The 25351-nt window shown below is 43.3% G+C and overlaps 1 protein-coding gene across 3 annotated transcripts in view; it reads right to left on the reverse strand.

Moving 5' to 3' along the window:
• Positions 1-8493: 8493 nt before the first annotated feature.
• The window catches only part of GPR132 (G protein-coupled receptor 132), a 64602-nt gene continuing 47744 nt past the window's right edge, over positions 8494-25351 (reverse strand). Inside the window, exons 2-4 of one of the 3 annotated variants that reach the window (XM_015865701.2) lie at positions 20728-21021; positions 11541-11670; positions 8494-11093 (exon numbers count right to left, since the gene is read on the reverse strand). In XM_015865701.2, the coding sequence (XP_015721187.1) occupies positions 9958-11093; positions 11541-11556 (1152 nt within the window). In that variant the 5' untranslated portion in view covers positions 11557-11670; positions 20728-21021 and the 3' untranslated portion in view covers positions 8494-9957. Of the gene's footprint in view, positions 11094-11540; positions 11753-20727; positions 21396-25351 lie in introns of those variants that run through there. The other 2 variants (XM_032445045.1, XM_032445044.1) reach the window with 2 other exon arrangements.

Below are 25351 nucleotides of genomic sequence, written 5' to 3' on the forward strand. Positions count from 1 at the left end.
GTTATGCATGTCTTTCTTTAATTTGGCTCAGGAGCAGGGCAGGAGGCTTGTTTGTAATGTACTGTTTCCTTTAAGCCTAACCTGGCAAATTCTGCCTACCTTTGAAATAAGCAGCATTGCGAAACAGTCCTGAGTGCTTCTGCAGATGAGCGCATTCCTGCAGCAGAGCTCAGCCTAAAACTCTAGGAGCAGATGGAAGAAAAGCTAAGGAAAGTAATTAAATGTGGCTGTTCCCTAAGAAGTAAGCCTGTTGTAGCTGCTCAGCTGAGCCCTGTAAGCCAGATACAGGCTACAGCCTCACTTTGTACTGTCTGCAGTCACAGCACTGCGAATTTTGTAGCATCATAGAATCATTTGAATTGGAAGGAAACTTTAAGGGCAATCTGATCCAACTCCCCTGCAATAACAGGGACCCCTACAGCTCCATCAGGTGTTCAGAACCCTGTCCAACCTGACCTTGGATGTCTAGTGTCTGTTTCCTTCTTTCTTATAGACTTTCTTTAGATACTGAAAGGCTGAGAAGATCGAAGAGGAAGTGTTTTCACATTACTGGTGTGTGTTAATGTGTGAGCACCCAGTGTCTGTGGCACAAACATGGAGTTTGGAGTGAGTGAGTGAGGAGGAAGAGGAGAATATATCTGAACTGTGCATTGATGGGCTAAATGTAGCCTGATGTTGGGTGATAGTGACACTGGCATCAAGCGTTAGTGGTTTGGAAAATGAGCATAGCAGTCAGAGCACTCATCGCATCAACTATTACATGCACAAGCCAATAGGTACTTGACCAGGGCAGTGTTTGTCTGGCTGTGTTGGCTCAGCTGTTGAGCAACTGAGGAGTTATAGCAGACAGGTGATGGGAGGGAGGGTGTGTGGCTGTCAGTGTGAGCTGTGGCAAAGCAAGTCCATTCCTAGGCTGAAATTTGTCTGTCTCAGGCCACCAACCTCAGGCTTTAGGTTCTGATCTGTCTACAAGAAGTCCAGGAGGATTAGGGATGACATGAGCCAAGAAACAAGCAGAGAATGAGATAAGAAGAACTTTTGGAGGCTCTGTTGGGATAGAACAAGGGAAAATGTTTTCAAAGAGGGGAGATTTAGACTGGATAAAAGGAAAAGGTTTTTATTACTGTAAGGATGCTGAGGCACTGGGCTGGGTTGTTCATAGAGGTAGTGGATGCCTTGTCCCTGGAGATGCTCAAAGTCAGGCTGGATGGGGCTCTGAGCACCTGATGGAGCTGTAGGTGTCCCTGTTCATTGAGGAGGAGCCAGATAAGATGGCCTTTAAAGGTCCCTTCCAATTCAAATGATTCTGTGATTCTATGATCCGACTAAGAAACCCTATGTGCTAAAACCGCCACCACCACCATTATCAGCTAATAGCAATCTGGAACTGATAACAAATTATTAAGAGGAGTTATTAATATGTTCTGACTGCAGGGAATAAAAAGCAGGGGAAACAGGGAAGGGAAAACTTAGGCTTGTACTAGTCTGCAGACTCCTTTAACCTGCTTTCCTAACATGGTCGTGTTGGGGTTAAGAACCCTTGACAGAAAACTGTAGAGGTTAGTAGCCATCAGTTTCCTCTGCTGGTCAGAAAGACCAGAAAGATAGAGTGCCTTCATATGACATTATTTGTTGGTGGTCCTCAGCCACCAGGATGTCACCAAATAAAAATAAAAGAAGTGTCTTCATCAAGATTTACATCTGTCAGCTGCTTCAGAGGAAGTGATTTCAGCAGTGGGTGTATGCAAAACTACACAAGCTGAAGGAACTACAAACTGAGATGCTCAGCTGTAAAACACAAGTCATGTATATTGTATGCTGGCAGGCTGGGGACAGCAGTAATACATGGCTTCATGTTGGCAATAGGATACTTGTGGTAGGAACAAAACACAGATGATAAAAGTTTTGTTAAGGCTTAAGTGATACCTAGCAAGGTAGCACTACTGTGATAGAAACCTTTATGGCAAAGCTCAGCGCTTTGTATCAAACAGCAGAAGTCTCCAGGTTATGCGGTAGCAGTGAGCAAAAATGGATTTTAAAGTGCTGAATGTTATTTGGGCTTTTCTTTTAAGGCTTCTGAGCCCCCTTCTGGATTGTCATGGCAGTTCTGCTCCATGTTTGTGAGGGGCAAGATGGTTTTGTTGTTGCAAACAATGAATAGGTGTTCTCTCATAACTGGGGCAGCACACCTATTTGCTTTGTGACAGGGATTTCACTTTAAACATACGTTTTGGACATTTGAATTACATGTTGTCTGGTGCTGCCTAAAATATATTCCATATCTAAGCATAAATACCATGGAATATGACAGTTGCTATAGTAACTAAGCATCTACTATTAAAAAGCACCCCAAGCTCATAAAACATGTGCAGCCTGTCACTACACAAGGTATTCCTGTCTTTGCAGCGGGCTAAGTACCATATTTTCTTCTTGGAGTTAGTCTGCTACTGATGATGTGTTTGCGCTGTGCATATGAAGGTCTTTTCTTCTTCACTAGCTCTACCTTCCTTTGAAAACTGCAGCTACTGTAGGAACAAAATAGCCTGAAGCGGTTGCAAGCTGAAGAAGTTAATGAATAATTCCTTCTTCAGATATCCTTGAACATACGTTCGAGTACATCTTTCAGATCCTTCAGGTCAGATTTGAGGCGTGCACCTTTGCTGCTGTGCATCTTTTGATATGGCAGTGTTATTCTCTTGGAATCAGCCTTTTGGGAGGCGTTGTGCTCTTTTGAGAATTCTCATCCCTGAAAAATTACAGTGACAACAGGAAACCAATTTCTGCAGTACTGGCAAAGCGGAGAGTTATAATTGAAGAGCATGGACAGAACTAACAGAACTTTTCAGCTCATTGAGCTCAGGTTGCCTTGTAGTTTTGAGGCATTTGGCATAGTTCTGCTAGATGGGACTCCAGTTGTAACCATTGACAGCACTTGTTGTATTGCATCTTCCAGAACAGAAATGTGTTTTTCCTCTGGCCCATCACTACTAAGGAGAGTAGAACTCTAGAGGTGAGAGAGCTGGGGATAAGCTGGTACAGATGTAGTGCTTTATTTGCAAGTTAAATTGACCCTTCTCTGACTGGGAGAGTAACTGAAGGCTGTGATGACATGTTGGAGTACTCAGATTGCTTCCCATTTTTGCTTTATAGTCTGGTGAATTGATATGTTAAACTGTAAAACATACTGTACCCACAAATTATTGCCGATGTTGATTTGATGGTGGCTTATCTGAATTACAGTCTATGAGAAAAACTACATTTTAAACTAAGTCTGAAGATAACAGTTATAATTTAGAAAGGGTGTCCAAAGATGAACATAAAATGCACATGAACTCATGAAGCAGGGCATGGAAAGTCATATTTAAGGTGTAATTGTTTAGCTTTGTTTTTACTTTCTTTCTTTCCCAAGGGAATGCTTGTGAATGCCTGTCTGACTTATCTGGTTAAAGGGTTAACCCAATTAGAGGCATGAGCATGAACACAGATAAGAGGCTGTGAGCAAGTCTCTTTCTCTGCTCTGGGTCCTGTGCCTTGATGGGAATGACAGCCCTGACTTCTGTAGCAATAAAGGAACGTTAAACCCACATCTCCTGCTGCTCTATCAGTAGCCAGTGACAGCCCAGCAATCATTTCAAAATGTCTTAGGTTAACAGAGTAATACATGTTTAATTGGCCTGACTTAATGTGACTAACAAACAGCACCGAGTGCCAGTTGACATGCAATAGAGGCACAGAAGCTGTGCGGAGCAGTGCAGGGTGATGTAGAGCACTGTGTGTAGGCAGAGAGACAGAGGAACTGCTGAGGCTTTGCTCACTGCATGCTGGATGTGCAGGCACTGCAGCAGCCGGCTCAGCTGAGTGCTGTGTTTCCCTTCCTCCCCTGCATCCTCTCCATGGGCAGATCCTGGCAATCCCCATCACCCTCTGTTTTTTCTTGTTTGACACATGGAAATTGTCTCTGCTTTTCTTTGCACGATATTTCTTGTTTTCTTGTATATTCCTTGTTACACTTCTGTTTTCTGCTTCTCCTTTTTCTTTCTGTACACAGCCGCCATTTGAATATGGATATTCGTTTCTGCCATGGCTGGCTAAGCACCACGACCCAATCTACTTCAGTCTCAACAACCCATGATTACGGGCTGGCAACTTAGAGCCAATTTTCTTTTTTCTTTTCATCTTTCACTCTGAAGTCCACGACGGCCAGCAGGGCAAATAGGTGAGAGTGTGGTGCCCTCTGGTGCCTGCATTGAGCTGCTGGAGAAACAGCAGCTGGTGAGTGGAAAGGATGTGGGTTTGAATTGCACAATGCAACAAACCTGGCCAGAATAATAAAAACCGGAAATATAGAAAAGAGAATTAAATCTCGGTGTCGTTTCTGAAATCAGAAGCTCCTGCTGCATGGTTCGTAGCAGAGCAGTGGACTCACGATGTGGGGCTGACTGATGAGTCGACTGCTGGAGTATGTTGGGTATAAAAGCTTTTCTCCATGTCAGCCAGTTTGACCCATGATGATGAAACAATGACAAGTCAGGATTATACATTAACGAGGTTTTATGTTAGAATGGATACATCCAAGCTATATTTCTACATCAAAAATACTTCCTCCAAACCCAGGAGGTTTAAAATTGGTATGAAATGGAAACCTGGGCCAGCAAAAACCCTTCAGATTTGCATTCAATTCACGGCAGGAAGGCTGATTTCATACATTTGCTTTAATTTTGTGTTGATTTAGTTTTAATGGGTTTTGGTATCTCCAGAGAAAACTTTTCTTGGATTTTTCTCATCTTAGAATTTGACTAAGAGGTTCTAGGATCTGAAACTGAAAGGTTAGAAAACAAAGAGACAAAGATTTAATACACGAGTATTTCTGGTTGGAAGAGTCAGTGGCTTGTCCCGAATGAAGCAAGCAGGGCCCACAGCCCTCCTTAGAGCAGGTGGTGCTGTAAGATCACGCATCTTCAATGTTGCTTTTCTGGAGCAATGAAGTTAACCTGCTGTCCCTTCCTACCCCATGGATCGTCTCCATTATTACATTATAACCTTTCAGTATCTACATTCAGTGTACAGAGAAAGTTCACCCATCCCTCTCTTTTTTCTTTGCTTCTGACAGGAACTTTAGGCTCATTCTTGGCTTAGCTCTGATCTTCTGCCTTTTGTTAAGGGGCCATTCCCACAGTAAGTCAAGAAAGCAAGTAGTAAGACATATCCCTGAGATTCTTTTTCATCTAAAACATATTTTTCTTCCTTTTTGCGCTCAGCAATGTGCATTCAGTCTGAGTTCAGCTTCAGAAGTGTGTTTCTTATCTTTGGGACACAGCTACTACTGCAAGTAATGAAGTTAAGTGCGTCATTCCATCAAGAGCCAGATATGGAAGGTGAAACAGCAAGCACTATTAGCATTACTGATGGAGCTTAGTAACCATGTCACTAGCAGGGGGGTAAAGTTAAATAGAAGTCACTAGCAGGGGGGTAAAGTTAAATGGAAGTCCTCTTTTTTTTAATTCTTCTTCTTTTTTTTTTTCTTTTTTTTTTTTTCCTTCCCCGAAGCTTATGAATAAACAGAAGCAATTGCAGAGCTTCAAAGCTGTCTCTGAAAGTGCTGACTCAGTAGAATTTGTGTTTCAGTTGCTTATAATCACCTCCACGCAGCTCACTGCCCCTCTGCAGTAATCACTGACTATGCATACGGCACGCACCTGATCACTCTTTCTAGTGTCTGGTGCAAGGGGCTGTGTTTTAAGCAGGCAGACAATACTCAAGGGAAGAAGTGTTCCATTTTACAGAAGGAGAACTGTGATTCAGACTGAAGAATTTGTAAGCAACAGTTTTGAATACTTATGTATTTGCATACTCGTTCAGAACATCTGTGACTTCAGGTTTACAAGGCTTTTCAGGACTTTGTGTATCATACAGCATCCTCTTCCCACACTGTCTCTTCTCTTTAATGCTTCGCCTCCCTCAAGAAAGCATTTCAAGACAGACCTTTGAACATGCAGGGGATGCTTTGTGCTCAAGGGTTGTAACGTACGTGCCCCGCTACAGACTGAGGCTGCCAAACAGGATGGATTGTCTGATGCTGTACTGAGAAGGCATATTCTGCGGTTGCTCGTGCAGACAATATACATATGATATTCTGTGAAACTCTTACCACATTGCTTATTGCCCCTCCTCAGCCGACTTTCTATCTACCTACAAGGCTGTTTTTTTTCCCCCCTTTTCTTTTGTGTTTATTGTTTTCTGCTTGATTATCTCTGAGCATTTCTTACAGGGCAGAGTAAGAGGGTGAGACCCCAGAAATTACCAGTGATCTGAAACACAGAGATGAGACGTGAGTTTAGAGTCCTTTCTAACTAATGGCTCTTGAGAACAACAACTAACAGCAGTTACCGGGACATCAGCATTAGCCTAATTTGGGATAACAGATTTCCCTTTGTTATTCACATTCCTTTCACTTGAGAACTGCCTGTCAGGAGGCCTCACTGCACCCCTGGTGCAAACAGAATACAAGAAGCGCCCTCTCCTGTGCAATGCTTAATGGTGCAGGGAATGAGAAGGAGCTCAGAGGGATGTAAAGCACCGCAAAAGGGAGTAAAAGAGATGGAGAGGTCAGGTATGTTTGGTACCCTCACCTCTAGATGCTACTTGCAGAAGAGATGCTGCTGCCCATATGCTTCCCCTGCACACCAAAGAGGTTCCAAAGCTGACTGCATTTCTCTGATACAATCCCCCACCCTTATTTGTTCCATGAAAATAAGACAGACAGGCAACTTTGCCTTATTTTTTCTCTATAGAGGCCGTTTCCTAAAAGATCTTCCCCACAGCATGGCCTGTAGGAAGGCAATACAGTCTTGATGAGAAAATATAAGATTGTGAACAGCTTTGAAACCCTGGTTCTGAGTTAGGTTTCATCACTTGCCCCCAAACAGAACTTTGACATTGGGTTGTATGTGATAGCAGGGACTGGATGAGAGCTGCTGCAAGGCTACCAGCTGCAGATTAAACTTGGTCATACTTAGAGTCTGACTTTATTCATGTCCGTGTTTGCCTGTTTTACAGAGGAAGAATAGCTGTACTTGTGAAGCAAAATTTAATACTGAGCACACCGAATATTTCTTAGAGGGGAATGGAGAATTCTAAGTGAGTTTTTGCCAGCAAAGATGTGATGCAGTACTTGTAATTTGCAACGCAGAATTAATGAATAAACAAAAAGATATATAATCTGCAAAGACTAGTTTGTCCAGCTCTGGTTGATATCCAGAAGTTATTCACTTTATGCTTCACATCCATGCTTAAAACATTCAGCTTATATCCCAAGTACATTCACTTATATGTACTTCACTTATATCCCAAGTAGATTCACTTATATCCCAAGTACATTAGGAATGTCTGAGAGATGTGGAAATAAAATGATCTTTTATTATCTTGGATGATAGCAGTAGGAGGTGAGGGAATGGCATGGAGGGGAGAGTCGGGGGTGGGGGGGCTTAGGAAAGGGCTGTGCCCCGGAGGGCAGTGGGCCTGGCCCTGAGCTGCCCTGCCAGAGTCAGGGAGCATTGGGACACATAACCCTAATCTACACAATCAGTTGGCCTTTCAGATCTGTTCTGACCTAAGTAATTTCCTTTGCTAGGTCTCCAGCAAGTATCCTAGTGTTGAGATCCTTCCATTTTTACATGATATACTGTGTAACAAAACAGTGAGCTTCAGTTTATGGCATGAAAGCACTCAGTGTATCTGATGGGCTGCTCTGACAATGTAGAAATAGCATTTCTTGGTGTCTTCACATGGACCCCATAATCCCTTCAGTATTCTGCCACAGGATAAGTTAGATTGGAAAGGATCTCTGGAGACTGTGTAGGTCATCTTCAGAGTCAGATCGGGTTGCAAAAGGGTTTATTTCAGAGTGTATCAGAACAACGATGCTCCAAAGACTTTCATTAAGAGAAGACGCACAGTGATACAGTAATTTGGAAAGGCAAGTGAATTAGACAAGGGAAAAGGATTACTGATGTTGTGTTAGACCCTGCTAATCCCCATCCCCTGCATCGATGGCGCTGGACTCCAAATTGTTTGATTTAAATACACTTGTTTTTTTTTTTCACATGAAAAGCATCAGAGAGATTTCTAAAGTCATCTCGTTGAATATCCCATTTGCGACCATTTCAATCAATTCAGAAGTCTGAAGTCTGTCTCTTTGGTTTCTTCCAAAGTCACTGTCATTGTTCACCGAAGTCTTACGTGTAGGCTATGGAAATCCTGAGGTTGGGGCAGTTTGCTTACGTGTCTTCAGAGATTAATCAGCAACCCCCTGGGCTGACCGGGGCTGTTCTGAGCAACGCCTGCTGCTAATTTTCTTAGTAATGGGAAGTTTGATTTTCAGCAAAGTCACAGACATTCAGCGTTCTCCTTTTTACCTCAGAGCATCTGAGCTCTGAGATGCACGTGAAAACAGAAAACGGCCATTTGTTAATTAACATCACAACACGGTTGCACATTTTTCCAGGAGACAGTTCTTTATTACATTCAGTATCGTGCAAACTCCTTTTGAAAAGACAAACATTTCACAGGAAGATGTCAGAGGGCTCATTAAATAACACAAAAATTAGATGCATCATAAATACATTAGCTTGAGGATATGCCATTTGGGTGCAGTGCTTCTTCCCAAAAGTGGGTAAGAACGAAGTATAACATACAGAAATACCTAACACAATTTAAAAATACTAACAAATACTTAATGCCAATTTAAAACTATTACTGAAATACAACATTGCAGATAAAGCAGAATGGCACTATGGAACGCTTTAGAAACTCGTACTGAAATAAACTTTTGTGATGTTTGATTTTGGTCACATAAAAAATACAAAGAAGGTTTTTTAGATAAATCTTGCCAGGTGGTAGAGTTTCTTCTTTCATAATTTCTAGTTTGAAGGCACAGGATATTGCCATCAGTAGTTTATTCAGAACAAAAAATGGAGGCAGAAACAAGGAAATCTGCCATGCACAGTCTCAGTGTATGCTGTCAGTGTGTCCAAAGGAATTCCCATCAATGAGGAGAAGGGACTGTGTTCTTCATGCTGCCACCCTTCCTTGTCAGAAAGGCTTCTTTGCCAATAAGTCTATACTCTCCTATAGATCCTGTTCACTAAAATCCAGATCGATACAGTGAGGGAAGCATTATTGTAGTCAGAAATGAAACATGAGTTCAACAGATACTTGGAGATGGCATAAAAACAGTCCCTGATTCCACCGGAAAATGTTTATCTTTTCTAAACATTTCACCCCGTTCCAGAGTTAACAACAAAACAAGGAAAATCTACCAAATGTAAAATATCAAGCAGTAGAAGGGCACAACTTCTGTTTATACACGTTTCCAGGACACTGTTTTGCTCTTTACTCAGTATATGCAAGGTAGATCAAACTACATATTGCAGCATTAGGAACATTTTCAAGGCTCTTGAAAGACTTCCTCATTTTTTATATTTTCCACTGGTTAACCACAAACTGTAACAACAGGATACATGCATGAGAATCTGAATATGTACCTGGTGATTTCAACCAGAAGAATGGGCCTCACATTCATCTCCCAGCTTGGGTGTTTCTTTTTGTTCAACTCAGAAGAAGTAAATGATTCTCAGTATGCAAGAGTCCAAAAAATAAGCTTTTAAGACTTTAGTTTGAGTCAAAGTCAGTTTCACAGTCTATTCCACGTTTTTCACAAAGCAAGGCCTTCACTGGTGGTACTGATGGGCAAACCTCATTGAAGGATAGAAACAGAAATAAGAAGTAACGTTCCCATAATGTTCTCAAGGAGTTGCTGGCCCACGTACTGTAAAAAAAACAACCAACCAACCCTTCCTTTGGACATCAGCACATAAATATGTGTGTGCTGCACTGTGCAGTCTGCAGATTGCATTGAGGAGTTCTTTGCTGCCAGCAGCCAGCTGCAGTTGCAAACTGCTAGCTACCACCTTCTGGGTCTTGGCTATTATGACTGCATATGGTCTCCTGCACATGTGATGAACTTGATGTCTCTCTGTTTTCTTCCCTTAATACTCCTTCCTGTGATTCTTTTTGCCTTTTCAATTTGCTGCTGTCAGTCTTATGATTAATGGATGAGTTGAGCCTGGATGAGTTTGATTTCCACCTTCTCAGACTTCTATAGAAATCTTTCCTGACGTTTTCACTAGTCAGCACGTAGATGATAGGATCGGCAATGCCATTTGCAGTTGATAAACACAAAAACCCTGTAAAAACTGAATATATGCTTTTTTCAAATGAACACGAGCAATCCTGATGAAACATAAAGTATATGGCTCTTATTAAGAGTACCACGTGGTAGGGAGCAAAGCACATCAGGAAAATGACAATGATGGCAATTGCCAGATACTTCACTTTGGCTTTTTGGTGACAAGTCACACTGTCACTTGTTTTTGTTCTTTGGAAAATCTTGTAGTTGGTGAAGATGAGAATTGTGAAAGGTATGACAAACCCAAACAGGAATCTGGCAAAGCTGAAAGAAGCCAGTGTTTTGTCAAGGGGTAAGGTCTCAAAGCAGTTCTTGTTATGTAAACTAGTCATTTTAAATATTGGACTGTGGATTACTGCAACCACAGCAACAAGAAAACATACTATTATGATTGCCTTTTTACGTCCTCTTCTCCCTCTTGATTCCAGAGCATACACCAGTGCCACATAACGATCCATAGAAATACAGCATAAAAGCAGAATGCTGATGTATATGTTGCAGAAAAATATGAATCCTGTCAATCTGCAAACCTGTTCACCCATAGTCCACTGGTGATCCTGTTGCACGTAGATAATCCAGATAGGCAAGGTACTTAAATACATCAGATCACACAATGATAAACTGAAAATGTATATGGCAATTGCATTATTCCTTCGGATTTGTGCAAGTGTGAGCAGGGATGTTAAGCAATTTGCTGGAAGACCAATGGCAAAAACAATGCTGTAAACAGCAATTAGAAGTATCTTGCTGTCTTTGTAGGGAATATCCAGGCAAATAGTGATATTATCCCTTTCAATTGAGTTACAGGATGCATTATCTCCCATGATTTTTTCCCAGCTGTTATTTTCTGTGAATCAGAAGACAAGATGGAAAGTTAGTATTTGCATCAATTCAAAGGGTGTCAGTAAAGGCAGTAATCCCATGGATGCGAGGACATGGTGGGGGAACAAGTGGGATCCTTGTCTTAAACCACTGAAGACAGGGGAGTTTACCAAGACCTGCTGGTGTTCTCTAGTATCCCCAGAGCCAGATTTCAGTTAGTTCCAGGAAAAAGGACCTTTTTTCACAAGGAACTGATTGACTACAGCATGCCTATCCACTAAAGTGAGGTAGTGGGGACCAATCCTACACCAGGCTGCCTAATAAATACAACAGAGCTGCTGAGCAATTACTAAAATCACTTTGCAAAGGAAATTAAGAGCATTAATGTTCTATTTATTTATTTATTCCCAAACTCAGTAGTAAAAAAAAGCAAATACAGAGATTTCAGTGATGGGATTGTAGAAGAACTTACCATTTCTGATGGACATCTGAAGTGGGTGGAGGCAGTTTTGTGTCAAAGACTACCCAGCATACAGGAAACAGAGTCTGGCCACTGGTGTGAACTAGCATATAATTCACACCTTTCTCCTCTTGATGAATATCTGCAGATGAAGAACACAAACTTGTAGTGCTATATAACGTTCACCGTTGTAATTCAGCGGAACTGCCTACCACGCCTGTTCTCTGGGAAAGAGAAAGCAGGAAATAACGGTAGTTAAAGGAAGTAAACAAGAGAAGAATATATGCACTTTTAAGAAATGGAGGCCAAGAAAATTACTGTTCCTTGGTTAATGTAGAGCTAGGAGAACCATTTCTTGCAAATTCACATGATGATATCCATACAAAAATGTCCTATCTATTGAATGTGGAGTATGCCATAATGGTACTGAGTTGTCTTAAAATTACACTTTGTTGTATTTATGACTTGAAAGTTTCCACTGCATAATATACTTCATAAAAAGAGATCTTGCCTGGGCTAATCCTTTGGACATTCACTAACCTACTCCAATCTAGTATGCCTCAAGAGGAGATGTGTTGATAGGAGTCCCATCAACCTGTGTTCATACAGGGGAGAAGGTACCTTTTGTCAGCCTGTGAACATTTATTTGTTGTTTGCTTGGTCCAACCTCAAGCAGACCGAGGGGAAGCAGTCTGCTCGCAGGCAGTGAGGGCCTAGATTGTTTCATGCATCTCTGGCAGGGTGGACAAGCCGATGGGGCCTTTCTCCTCCCTGGGACTGCATAAGCAGCTCTACTCTGAATGCCTAACAGAATGCCTACTGTTCAAGTCTGAGGGGCATTCAGGTTCCCTGATTTAGTTTAGTCACTGTAGGATGAATACAGTATAAGAAAACCAACACAGGGTGCAGTAGGCTGTGCAGTCCTCACAGCTGTTTAGTGCTAGCCACATCTGTAAGCACCAGCACAGATTCTCCTGGTCCATGACAAGACGTGCTCATTTGCTACAAGTACTCAAACACAGTCAGAACCCACTCAATGACAGCAACTTGTAGCTGAAGACTCATCTCCAATCCTGGCAAGTAGGCAGATGGGGCAGAGGCAAGGGTACCTGCCACTCCCAGCACTGGTGGCAGAGAAAACTGTTTCTTGGGCTGACACATGGAATAGGGATTCCATATATAGACTAACTGAGACAGCACTGCTGGTGTGGAAGAAGAATACCGGAGCGTGCGACCATGCTCTGTGACTACCTTCCACTTCCTCCTATAGCAAACCACTTTCTGACATGTTGATGAAGTTAGCAAGTCGTTGCCTCACTAGTTGGGCCAAAGTATCCTGTTGCTGCCAAGTGATGGATTGCCATGTCTCTCCTCGTCTGAGAGCTGGGTCATCTGGTACCCGATGGATATGTTCAGGTCTTCTCAAGGAGGATTTGATACCCTCAGGAAGGCCTGTGGGTGCTGCTGGGGGCAGGAAGAAGCACGAAGCCTGGTCCCAGCACCTCCCTTTTGCATCAGCCAGGAGGTGATGGGCAGCAAGACTCTGCCTCCAGCCCACAGATCCTTCCTGTGTCTGGCACCTGCAAGTAAGCCTCAGAAAGGAATTCCGTGTGACTTTTTTAAGTCGCCTGCATCAGGTGTGCTTTTTCATTCTTGGTTTGTCAGCATACGGGGTTGAGGAGATCAACACTCTCAACAGGCAGCTGCCGGCCACCAGGTCTTGACAGAGAGCACAGATCTATGCTTACAGAGAAAAAGCATGTGCTTGGTGCTTCTGGCCAAGGCCTGGGCTGTCAGTGCTGGAGCCTGGATTCTTCCCAGAAGCAGTGCTTCTTACTGCAGCCCCAGGCCAAGATGCAGGAGGGGAAGGCAGCCATATGCTCCCCTCCCTCCCTTCCTCCTGTCTCTCAGTCCCACATGGAGCAGCCTTCCAGCCTTGACTGAGGCATCCAGCTCAGTCCTGAGTCTAGCACTGCTGCACATCTCTCTAGGCCTGGGGAGGTGCTTCCTTCTCAAACTAAAGATCAGAAAGCAGCACTTGGCAGGCAGTTAATGGATATTCTCCCTGTAGTGCTGACTCTTATCTGCCCTGTAGCTTTCAGCTGTGCCGATCCTGTCCAAGTTAGTCCTCACCTTTCTGCAATAGCAGTGATTCTGCTAGGGCTCACCATCCACCAAAATATGTTACACTGAATAGTGGTTATGTTTTGCTTCAACAGCTCAACATATATTTAGCAGCACACTGGGGCTTCTCGCTCTCAGAGACTCACTGAGCAAGACTCAAACCGCAGTCAGCGCATTTATGTTTCTCACCTTCCTTTAACATTTGTAAAACATCTCATCTTCCTTGTTTGTTGAAAGAACAGAGGTGACATCTCTGACTTGCAAACTGTCTGAGCAGAAATCACAGTAAAATAGGATAACATGCTACAGAAGACTTGCTATGCTGCTGCCCTGTGTTTCCCGTCTTTCTTGGATGTCTGCTCTTGGCTTAGGTTACAGGTTATATATAGGTTATACATATGCTATAGCAGGTAGATCTCTGGTAGAGTTTCACACCTGCTAAACAAATGGATCATTACATTTCTTACTCCTAAAATGTAGTGTCTACCTGCTCTAATGTACTGAGATCTTATGAAGAGAAAATCCTCCTGGCTGGCAGCCCAGGTTTACCAGAGGGAATGGAAAGGGAAGGTTCTCAGGCCTTCCTAAACAGGGTCATATTTGAGTTCAAACACCGGACTGATGAAATTCAGTTTAGGAATCAGATCTCCTGTCTTGTGGGCAGAGATGACAGCATTGTTGTGCAGGAGATGGATGCCTGTGTGGTGGTGATCTGTCCTCTTCCCTGCGGAGCATAAGGGAGCATTAAACTCTCCTACAGAGATGCCCCATACAGATCATGGGAGACGAAGCCGTGAATCTGGGATGCCGTGAGGATGTGGTTTCACATCACAGCCACACTAGAATAACACCTTGGCTCTCATTGTTTTATTCTCTGCCTTGTCTCTGACCAGTACATCGCCTGACCCTGCAGTGAACGCGTGCATAGTGGTAAGCCAGCAGAAAATGTGTCCCCTTTCTTATCTGGGTCAACTGTCCACTGGTTTACCTTTCTGAATTGGTTGACCAAGGTCACAGCAGCAGCAAGGCTGGCGTGAGAGAATTGGTAGTTGCAAGTGGCCAGGAGCAGAGCAGACAGAGCCAGAGGAGGTGTGCAGAGAGCAGCTTAATCTGGATGTGAGCTGCACCCTCTGCCAACCACCAGAGATGCACCTGGGCTCCTCAGCTGTCTTATTGCTTTAGCAGATTTAAAGACCCTCACTGGAATCTGGCCTTGTATGAAACACAAAAGGATCCTGGGAGGCGTGGAGACTTGGCCAGCTTCAATGAATGCTGCTGCTGCACATCCAGGCTAGTTTTGTCAGCATGTGATCTTCCCGCTAGAGTCTGAACTGTTTTTACTAACACTGAGGTGCAAAGAGGGAAGTGAAAACAAGGGAGAAAGCAAAAGCCTTTGTTTTGCAGTTGTCTGATGTCTATTAGCTATTCATGTAAAACTGTTTTGATTACCAACAGAGAAGTCGGAGTGATAAAAGTAACAACTATTAGGAAAAGAGAAAATTTCAGATAGAAGAGGAGGAAGTAGAAAAAAGCACACCAGCTGAGTAAAGCATTGGCTGAAAGGCTCTGGATTAGTTCACTTTAGGTGCATTAGGACAGAAGGGAAAGAAAGAGACAGTGAAATCTGTAATGAGTGCAGGTACCACAGCTGCACTTATTTACCCTAATCATTTTCTAATCATCCTTCTATGTCAAGGATTATTGTCAGAGCTGAGAATTTTGAAAGGTTTATGTGGACATTAAGAACAAGGTAATATCTCTGTTAACTAATGCTGGTTAAAATAAGATGTAGAGCATTTGTAGACAACTGCCACTGCAAATAGCCTCAGAGAGGAAGCAGCAGGACCTTGGGATTAGATATACAGCCTTGGTATATAAATTCATGCTGCAGATACAAGCAGACTTGAAAAAAAACAGAAGAGAGATGTTCATTATCTGCTGTTCAAAAGGAGCAACTGTTTCTGGTGAGAGGAAAGTGTTTGATTTACCTCATGAAACACCATTCTTAGATGTGAACTCTCAGCAACTACATGCTTTATATATGTGTGTGGAGGCGTTTGCAAATACTCACATATCTACTTCCTTACATGTACTATTTTGCCAAAATGAGCTGTTGTGGGGACAACAAAGTGAAACAGTCACGTAATTCAGGTGGATGAAGGACCTGGGTTGGAATTGTGATCCTTCTATAAACAGGGCATCCTGGGCTTGTGTTACGCTGCCTGGTAATTGGACCATAGATGAAAAAACAATACCAGGCAGATAGATGTGAATGAAAGCTCCAGTGACAGGGTTTAAAACCACTTCATTCAAGGCAGTATGTAAAACTATGTGCACTTCATGCGAGGTGATGGGCAACTGGGTCAACAGGGGAAGCTGAAAAATAGACCTTTGGTTCCCCCATACCAGTCTAGTTTTCTTCCCAGTCTTAAGATTCTGAGGTCATGAGTCATGATTTTGTAACCAGTGACTGAGAAAAGTCCTCCTTGAGAGCAACCGAGAATGGCTATTGCAGGGCAGATTTACTCTATGACACCTACCAGATTGTCTAGAAAATGTACTACAGCTGGAGAAATTGATTCAGCCTGGAGAGCCATCAGAACCCATAGAAATGCTGTTATAAATCTGAAGCTAAACTACCAAGCCAGTCAGGTCAAAAGGTTGAAGGAAGGTTCAAGACTGCAGAGTAGATGTAGTGAAAGTGAACAACTGGGAACAACCCCAAGACTGAAAGTTTTGTGCTTCTGATTCACACCTTCTTCTTCCCCTGACAAGAAACTAGCAGACATTTGTGCATGCTGTCTCCAGCTCTAACTCATAGCCTTGGTAATGGAGGCTACTCAAATAAGGCTTCCCTTACTTGAGTGGCTCATGTAAAAATTGAACAGGTAACACTTCCTTGCTACTTCATGCTGAAATGATCAAGTCTTGGAAGAGCAATCTTTGCTCTCTCCTCCTAGCTCTTCAATGACCTCTTCTTTGCTTACATACTGGGCCTCTTTCCCATTTCTTGGGTGGGTACTCAAGAGATGATGCAAGAATAATGACAAGTATCCCTCTGCACTGCCACTTTCTTATCTTAGGATTTCAGTACTTATGGATACCTTCCTCCTTCTTCAGAGCCTCAGTTATCTAGGCCCGCATGCAGAATACTCCTGCCAAACCTCCAACACCTCCATTGCCATACCTATGGCTTGTGGTAGGCTGTAGCTGGCACCCATCTTGTGTGCTGTTGGCCTCTCACCACTGAGCTCTGGCCAGGATCTGTCCTCCATTGCAGATTAGGTCACATCCTTCCAGCCTGTCATCACCTGGGTCTGTTTTTCTTTATTTATGATCTGTGCATTGCTATGGTTTGTTCTCACCTTTCACCAGCTTGCTTTTGCTTTCCACACTTCTGTCCCAAGTCAATCAGTGATTTGCAATCCACTGCTGACCCAGGAGATCTGCAGCTGGTAACTTGTACCTCCTTTGTCATTCAAGCTCCCAGGGAAGCCAGAGGATGCTGACTGGCCACTGCCACCAGGCAGCAATACATGCAGAGAATATTTATCCATAACCAAAGACATCCCCTGCTCAAACTCATAAGTGCACAGGCCTCTCCCCTTCCTGCACTGACATCTCTGTTGTCACAGACTTTTCTTGCACCCCAAAAATATGTCTGTCCCTTTCATCCTTCTGAAATTCTCCAGTCTGAGCATAGCATAGTAGTGCTGAAAAGCTTGAGTAGGTAGCATGACTGATCTCTGCCAGTAGTAGGAGGACATATAGACTGTGTTCAGCTTACAACCTCGTGATGCTGTGGGTAACTTAGTGGTCTTGGAACCGCTGTGATGTAGGAACTGCACTGGTGCTGGTAGAAGAGTCTAAAGAGAAAAACAAGAGCAAAAAGATGCCCAGAATAATTTTGTGCCCTATCAGATTTGGGCTCGCTGACAAATGGCTTATCTCTGAGAATTCTAGCTAGTTTCTGCTCAGAAGTTTTTTACTTTGGCTGAAGTGACTGTGTCTCATCAGGTGGAATTTGCAAAGCTTCATGAAAACCACTGTGCTTTCTATTCTTGAAACAATGCTATTTTTAACAGAAAATTAAAAATGGTACTCAGAGCTCAGACACCAGTATTTCTTCCTTTTCCATTCGCCCTGAAACTCGTTTTCTTTGTTCCTCCTTGTTCTATGGTTCACTCTCAACTAATTGGAGAACTACTGATTTCCTTTTTCTTTTTTTTGCCAAATGGGTCATCTCCTGTAGAGCATGGTCATGTACCGGTGGCAGGGTTTTCCCCTTAAGACTTTAGTTATACCACCAAAACTGCCACGCTCAAAAATTCCTCACTGCATCTATGTGCATCTCTGGCGTGTTTGTGAGCTTGTTCTTCTTTCTGCTCAGTCTCCTATTGTGTTTTGTCCACATCCTCAGCTGCCACCTCTTCCAGCCCTTTGTACACCTCGTTAATGGCTAAACCCTTGAGCATCTCATCTAAAGGCAGGGACCCTTAGACTTCACACTGAAATGCATGTGAAAATGCCAGCTATTAAATATTCTAAACATTCCCCACAGTGTCCTTTTCTAAGGGTAGGGAAACTGTGCATTTTTTCCAACAAATCATGATCTGATTTTCCCACTTCTCTTCATCCTCTTCACTCCAATAAGACCCTTCTTCCCTATACAATAATATAATCCACTTTATTTTCCACGTATGAGACTCAATACCAAACCCTCTGTGTTTATGGATTTCAGGTCCACACTGTGATATTTGGTTCCTGGAGAGTATTTTTAGTAATATGCTCTGCTCCACCTAAAGCACCAACAAGGGCCGAACCTCAGATGTGTCCGATAGCATGTATCTGCACTGAATAACCCTGCTATAAAAATAGCCTTATTTCATGAAGATGGATAAGATTCTGACAAACCTGGTATGCTTAACAGAAGCCATCTGTAAAGATGATGGAGATTCTGCCAAAACGATGGGATCCTTGACTACTTCCTCCTCCAATGCTTTGATATCTTTCCAGCACAGGAGACACTGTTAAGAAAAATAGTGTCCCTCACGAACACCATCCCCAAAGTTGATTTAAAGCAGTGATTTTTCACATAGTGAGACACACTCATGGAGGAGGCAGTAATGTGTGACAGAAGGTGTGGAGGTGGCCTATCTGCTAAACCCAACCACAGGAACCCTAGAGACAGGGGAAATGTGGAGATATTCAGATGCTTTTGGATAGGCCACCAAGCCTGCACAGGGAAGGAAAAGGGCTTAAGTCAGATGGAAATGGAACAACATGTATTAGTTTCAGTACATAACTGCTCATTGCTTTAGCTAACTACACCCCATAACGCACTGCAAATACAAGGAGTATCAAGAGAAAGCAAAGAAAACTGGAGTCTGCCTGAGCTCAGGCTGCAGTCATGAACATCAGGCATAGAAATCTGTCCTCATGTTGCTGCAGCTGCTCTGGCCATGCTGCTGCACTCATACAACTGCTAACATGATCCCCACAACTCATGGCTGAGTTTTGCCATGGCAGCCAGAGAGAACTGAAACACTGCCCTTGACAGCTATGCTACCTGTATGCTCGTGATGAGGCTCTAAATTCAGTGTCCCCCCTATGAGATACGGAAAATGCAGAACCTGAAAGAGTCATCTGCAGTTTCAGGCAGAAACTCTACAGAGGTTTGTACTCTATTCATACTCTATTTGTTTAAATGCAGTGTCATTTGCACAGACTATGGGAAAGTCTTCAGCAGAAAGCAAGCACTGCCTATTAGCTGTGAAAGAGCAGAATAAGACTTTTTTTCTTCACATGAAGTTACTGGAAGCTGAGGAACTGCTTGTATGGATATGGTGTCTGGTTTTAATAGAGTCACAAGAAAAACAGATTAAACTAAAGTCCATATGCACATTGGTCTTTGGCAGTGTATCAAGCTTTACATCAAAATTTTATTCCATGGGAAAGATGTGTATTTCTAAAATATCCATAACCTGTGGTGTTTTCTCTTGCAGCATAGAGGAAAAGAACACCTGGGGAGAGTTAATAGAGATGAAAAGCAACCAAGAAAACCCTATGAGAAACTAAATCTGGGAAACAAAGTTCAGTTTGAGTTAGTCAGTAAGACAGCCTGGCTGCGGTAGGATGCTTCCCTTTGCTAAATGCAATTTGGCAAAGGTAAGATCCACTCTGACTTCAGAATGTCTCAGAGCAAAACTAGGTTCCCTTCAAGTCTGAGAGGGAGGAGATTAATTCTGCATCTATACCAATGTGGTGCCAACTGTTACCAACCTGTGACTTAATCACAAGGTTTGTAGTCTCATTAATGCTGTAGCTTCACTAAATGCAATGGCAGAGCAGCTTTCATTTCAAAGCAAGAGAACAACACTGGGCCTGACCTCAGCTTTTTTAATGCTTCTGAAAAACAAGGCAAATCTCAAAATATTTATTGGAAAAAGAATGATCTCAACTTAGTCTGGATATTTCTGTGTGCCAATGACAGCAGAACTGTGTGAACAGGAGACGGAGAAAAGAAAGGAAGTTTGTATACCCGATCAGTCACTACAGATTGGGAGACAAACATGATAAAATTCACATCTTGCTTTTCCATCTGAGACACAATGAGAGGAAAGGCTGGGTGTGAATTCTCCTCATGGTCTACCAAAAGAAGCCCAGCAATGACAGTGGTGCCACTGGCACTTCTAAAGTAATTCAGAGTTTATGCCTCGTGCACTGCAGTCAGATCTCAGCAGCCTGGATCCTACCACAATATTTCAGTCTTACTTATCCCTTATATCTGATTGGAACTAATTCTTTTCGTATGACAGGACCTTGTTTTGTTTAGGAGAGGAAATATGTAAAGATAACAAGCAGCAAAGACTCCATTAACTGCAGTGAACTCTAACACAGATCCAACAGCACTTTACGTCTATCATATCTCAATCATATGGAGTTTTAAGTCTGTGAAACATCAACAAAGTCTACATCTCTGAAACACAAATGCACAGCACGGAGAAGCAGCAACAAAGCAAAGAAAGCAAAACTGCTGAGCAGAAGTCTCATTTCAGCGCCAGCAATCACTTACTTCTTTTCTGTCCCCTGGCTTTCACAGAGAAGATGATAAGGCGCTCTGACTCGTGCTGTGTTCACAGGCTGCTCTGTAGAGACTTCAGGAAGTTGCCTATGATACCACGTAGTCATAAGAGTCATGGGCTTAAAGTAAGTGCACTGCTGACGACTTCATCAGGGTGCAAGTGTAACTTGTAGTTGGGTGCATGGTTGTAGACAGGAGAGTGAGTGGAATCCCCTAGCCTTTAGAGTCTTGGTACTGTCATTACTTGAGGTCTTTATAAAGAGGCATCTACAGTAATTGCATATCCTGAAAGACAAGAGATAGAAGAAACTGTTTACTACTTACTGTAAGTAGAGGAGACTCAGAAAGGGGAAAATACAAATGGTCAGGACAGAAAAATGTGACATTGGTGGGAAGTTGGAGGAATAAAGAGCATGATGCTTGTGGGTCTGTGTGTCAACACAGCCCCCGGACTGAGTGCTGTGACATTTCTACTGAGCAGAGCACACAGATTACGGGAGTTTCTACAACACTGCTGTAAATTCAGAGGCTTCAAAAAGTCCTCTGGAGCAGTCTGTTCTCGTGGATGTCCTCTGTATTGCCTTCAGACATTAAACGGCGCCCACACACAGTGCTGCCCTTCCAATGTGGGGTCCTGCATGCACAAGTTCCGCTTTGCATGGCTGCTGCATTTTACCAGCTAGCAGCTCAGTAACCACAGCAGCATTTCAGCATATAGTCGATGAGAGGGGCACTGCTTCCTGCCCTGCTGTGACGAATGAGGCAGCACAGCCTTCTTTTGAGGTATTTGGGCTGTTGCTCTTTGTCTCCAGCCTCCATTTAATCTATTCTTCTTGTTATATCAGGTAACCTTGGGCTCTGCTGGGAACGTGTGGCTGTGGCATGAAGAGCTGGCTGATGAAGGAAGCAGAGACTGACTCATGCAATCAGGAGAGAAGCTAGGAGAAAAGAAAGCCTTAACTAAGGAAGTAATTTCTTGCAAATTCAGTCATTTTTGTGGTTGTGAGAAAATGTAGGTTTAGCTCTTGTAACTGCTAGGCTTCATTTGTGACCAGAAGCATCATCTCTTGGACTCCTGTCCTTGGTGTACACCCAACATGCTATGGACACTATAGGGTTGGGCTCTCAGACTCTGACAGAAGAACAGGATAACTGCAGTAGGCTCTCATTTCTTGTATGCATGGTGGAAATAATACCTATCCTGGGTGTTATACATACATTCAGCTGTATACACATGAAAAAGGTTAGGTATTTAGTCAGATGAGAAGCCCAGCAGAAGAGGGTGGTGATATGAGGAAAAAGCTATTTTGTTTCCAGTGATGCTAGAATGGGTTATCATAGTATCATAGTATCATATCATAATTACTGGGTGATATGAAGACAGGTGCTATGTTGAACCGCATGTAAGGTGTCTTCATATCATCTTCCTATTGGTGTACTGAGGCTATCCAAAGAATTAAGGGGAAAAGACTCCAGCTTTGTGTTAGCTCACCTGCTGCATAGCACAGAACCTTCTTGAGAATTTTGCAGTACAGCATCAGAGAAAATGATTGTGAACCAAACCTAATGTACCTAACAAAGAACCTCAGCAGCTCCTGGCCTAAACCCAGTTTAGATGTGACAGTGACTACAATCTGCGACAGGGACAAAACCCAGGAATGCAGGTTTTTTTTGCATCTAATATCAAGACTGATAGGATCCCTCAAGTGAGATACTGTGGGATGCTCAGGGCAGCTCCACTCCACCTTGACAACCAGGCCAGATAAGAGGCAAAAGAAGTAGTGTGGCTCTCTGTTCTCCTAAGCACATGCCCTGAAGAGAACACAGAAACCCTCCTGTAGTGCTGTTGGAAATGAAACATAGAAGTGTCAGCTGCTGAGATTTCTAATGCACTGATATTTTTTTCTAAGCGTGATGTGTTCTGCACTGTCATAAGGTGGGATGACATTGATGAATTGCTTTTATTTTGTCAGTCTGCATAAATGCCTGCATCCCACACCTGTGCTTTAAAAGCTCTACTGATTTTGACTCACCTCCTTTTGTAAATGGTAAAAATCTGCCCTTACTCAGCCTTCACTGATGCAGCCATGCACTGTGTTCCTGGGGCTGGAAATCTGTAAGTCATGTGCTGGATCATGGGATGCATTACTACCTTACAGTAGGTAGTACAGTAGGTACAGTAGCCTCACAAGGAGACACCACTGCAGCATAGCAGGTGGGGACTGCAGCCCAAACTGCCGAGCTGCCGCATGATGTTGGTGCTGCTGTTTTGTTTCTCCTTGGAAGGCATCCATGAAAGAGCCAAATGATGAACCTGCTGTATGTCAGCACCTCTTGAGGGAATGGTTTATGAGGAGGCTGGACTTCTTCATGTGGCTACCCAAAGCTCCTCTGTGGTCCTTTTGTATTTGTCTACTATGTCTTAGATTACAGAAACATTGAGTCAACCACAAAATCAGTATCATCAAACTTGTCTTCTGGTTTGAAAACTCCAGGGAGGTGAACAGCCCAAGGACAGGCAGAAGGGCTCTGGGATCAGCCACTCAAGGACCTCAGCTGTACATCCCACTGCTTTTTCCCTCCTGCTGTTGATTTGCAGCAAGGCTTGGCAAACTATAGACACTTGATCACCTCCTCCTTGTGTGGTCAGGGAGCCTCTCTGCAGGCTATCTATGGCAATAGAATCATAGAGTCACCAAGGTTGGAAAAGACCTAAAAGATCATCCAGTCCAACCATTCACCTATTACCAATAGCTCCCACTAAACCATGTCCCTCAACACAATAGAATCATAGAAACATGATGGGGCAAAGACCCCATCAGACCACCCCAGAGGGCTGCTCTATGTACTCTGAGGGTGAGTGGCTTTAGGAAGATTGTGCCCTGTCAGGGGAAATTTTTTCCTGAACCAACCTGCACATACAGGCTCCCTTGGCACAACTGTGCTGGGACTTCATTGCTGAGGGGCACCTTGGAGAAATGCCACAGGCAGGAAAGCAGGAAATGTTTCACAGGGCAGAGATAACACTGAAAATAGAAACCTGCAATTGGTTTGATTTACCAATTAGCATGGGCAGGAGCTGCAATGTGTTACAGGAAAGGAAGTGGGATGGAGGAGGAGTGGGAGGAAAAGGGCATGGGGACAACAGATCTGTGGATTTTATTGGGCACAGGGCTTTGCATCCTGGGTTTTCTCCTGAGCATAACACATTGTGGACCTCTCTGATCACATATGAATGCTGAGGATGCAAGCGCTTTGTTTAAAAGGAAATGTTCTTACTTACTTACCTAGGAGGGCAATTTGTGTCATCTCAGTGTTCCATTACACTAGAAACTCCCTTGTGAATCTATATGGTTGAAAACACCAGCTCTTATCTGAAGCAAACAATTCCCTGACCTGAAAACCTAAACTTCAACACTTCCATGTAGTGGAGAAGTGGTTGCAGAGCAGGCATGTGAGGCAGAGTTGTTCCCCTTGTGCTCCATTTCTCAGACTTTCTCAACAGCTCTTTTTGGAAGAAGACCTCAGAGGTCTCTGTGACTTTCCTGCAAGGCAGTCCCTCCACTAACGTCAGCCTTAGGAGACAACAGGGGACGTATCTCTGCCAGCAGCATGTAGCTCCGTAAGAACACCATGGGGAACCTGCCATGGGAGAAACCCTCGCATGTGCAGAGTCCATACAGGGAGCTGACATCAATGAACAGATACATATGAAACATGGATGTAGCTGAGGAGGGCTCAGCCACCCCAGAAACCTGGTGTATGCAAGAAGAAAAAGTCACAGCACAATGTCTTGAATAACAGGATCATAGAATTGTTTGAGTTGGAAGGGACCCTTAAAGGCCATCATGTCCAGCTTCTTTGCAATGAACAGGGACACCCACAGCTCCATCAGGTGCTCAGAGCCCCGTCCAGCCTGACCTTGAGGGATGTTGTGAGATGGGAGAGGCCTTTTCCAACTGCTGCTGCTGCTCTGACACAAGCAACTCACTGCTCTGAAGAAAGAAAAGAGCCTGACTAAGCCAGAAAAGTCCCAGATACTGTCAGAAATAACAAGTATGGACTCCCTTGAGTTTTCTAGGTATGCATACACACTGAGGGAAAAAATCCAAGCTTTTCCCCTCCTCTCCAAACAGTTCTTCAGTTCCTTTTACTCCATCATAAAGACAGAACAGAAAAAATTCACTGGAAATCACCCTTAAAAATGCTGACTTTTGAACTTTGGTACATTTTTTTCCCCCCGGTATAAATAATTCTTCTCATAGATTCCAGTTCCACTTATGTTTGTGTTCAGCAGTTTCCATTCCCTTATACAATGAATTTACAGCCTTATTTTCCTAATGTGATTTCCACAGCCTCCTTGGTTCTGGGATCTTATTTCTTTGAACTAAGCGACCATATTGTGTGGAAAGACTCTTTAACATTGCAAGGCATCCATTCCATCACCTTTTCTCCTAAGGTTCTACCAGCTTCAGTCACTTTGCAAATAAAGAATTATTGGAACGATAAATGGTGTAACTTCACATTGTGCTGGGATGGTACAGGTGTATTTTAATGCACAGTGCTGGAAATGGGAAATAAATCTGGCTGCCCTGCAACCTGCAATGCACAGAAG

This window comes from Coturnix japonica, chromosome 5 (genome assembly GCF_001577835.2).
Source record: "Coturnix japonica isolate 7356 chromosome 5, Coturnix japonica 2.1, whole genome shotgun sequence".
Lineage (NCBI taxonomy): Eukaryota > Metazoa > Chordata > Aves > Galliformes > Phasianidae > Coturnix > Coturnix japonica.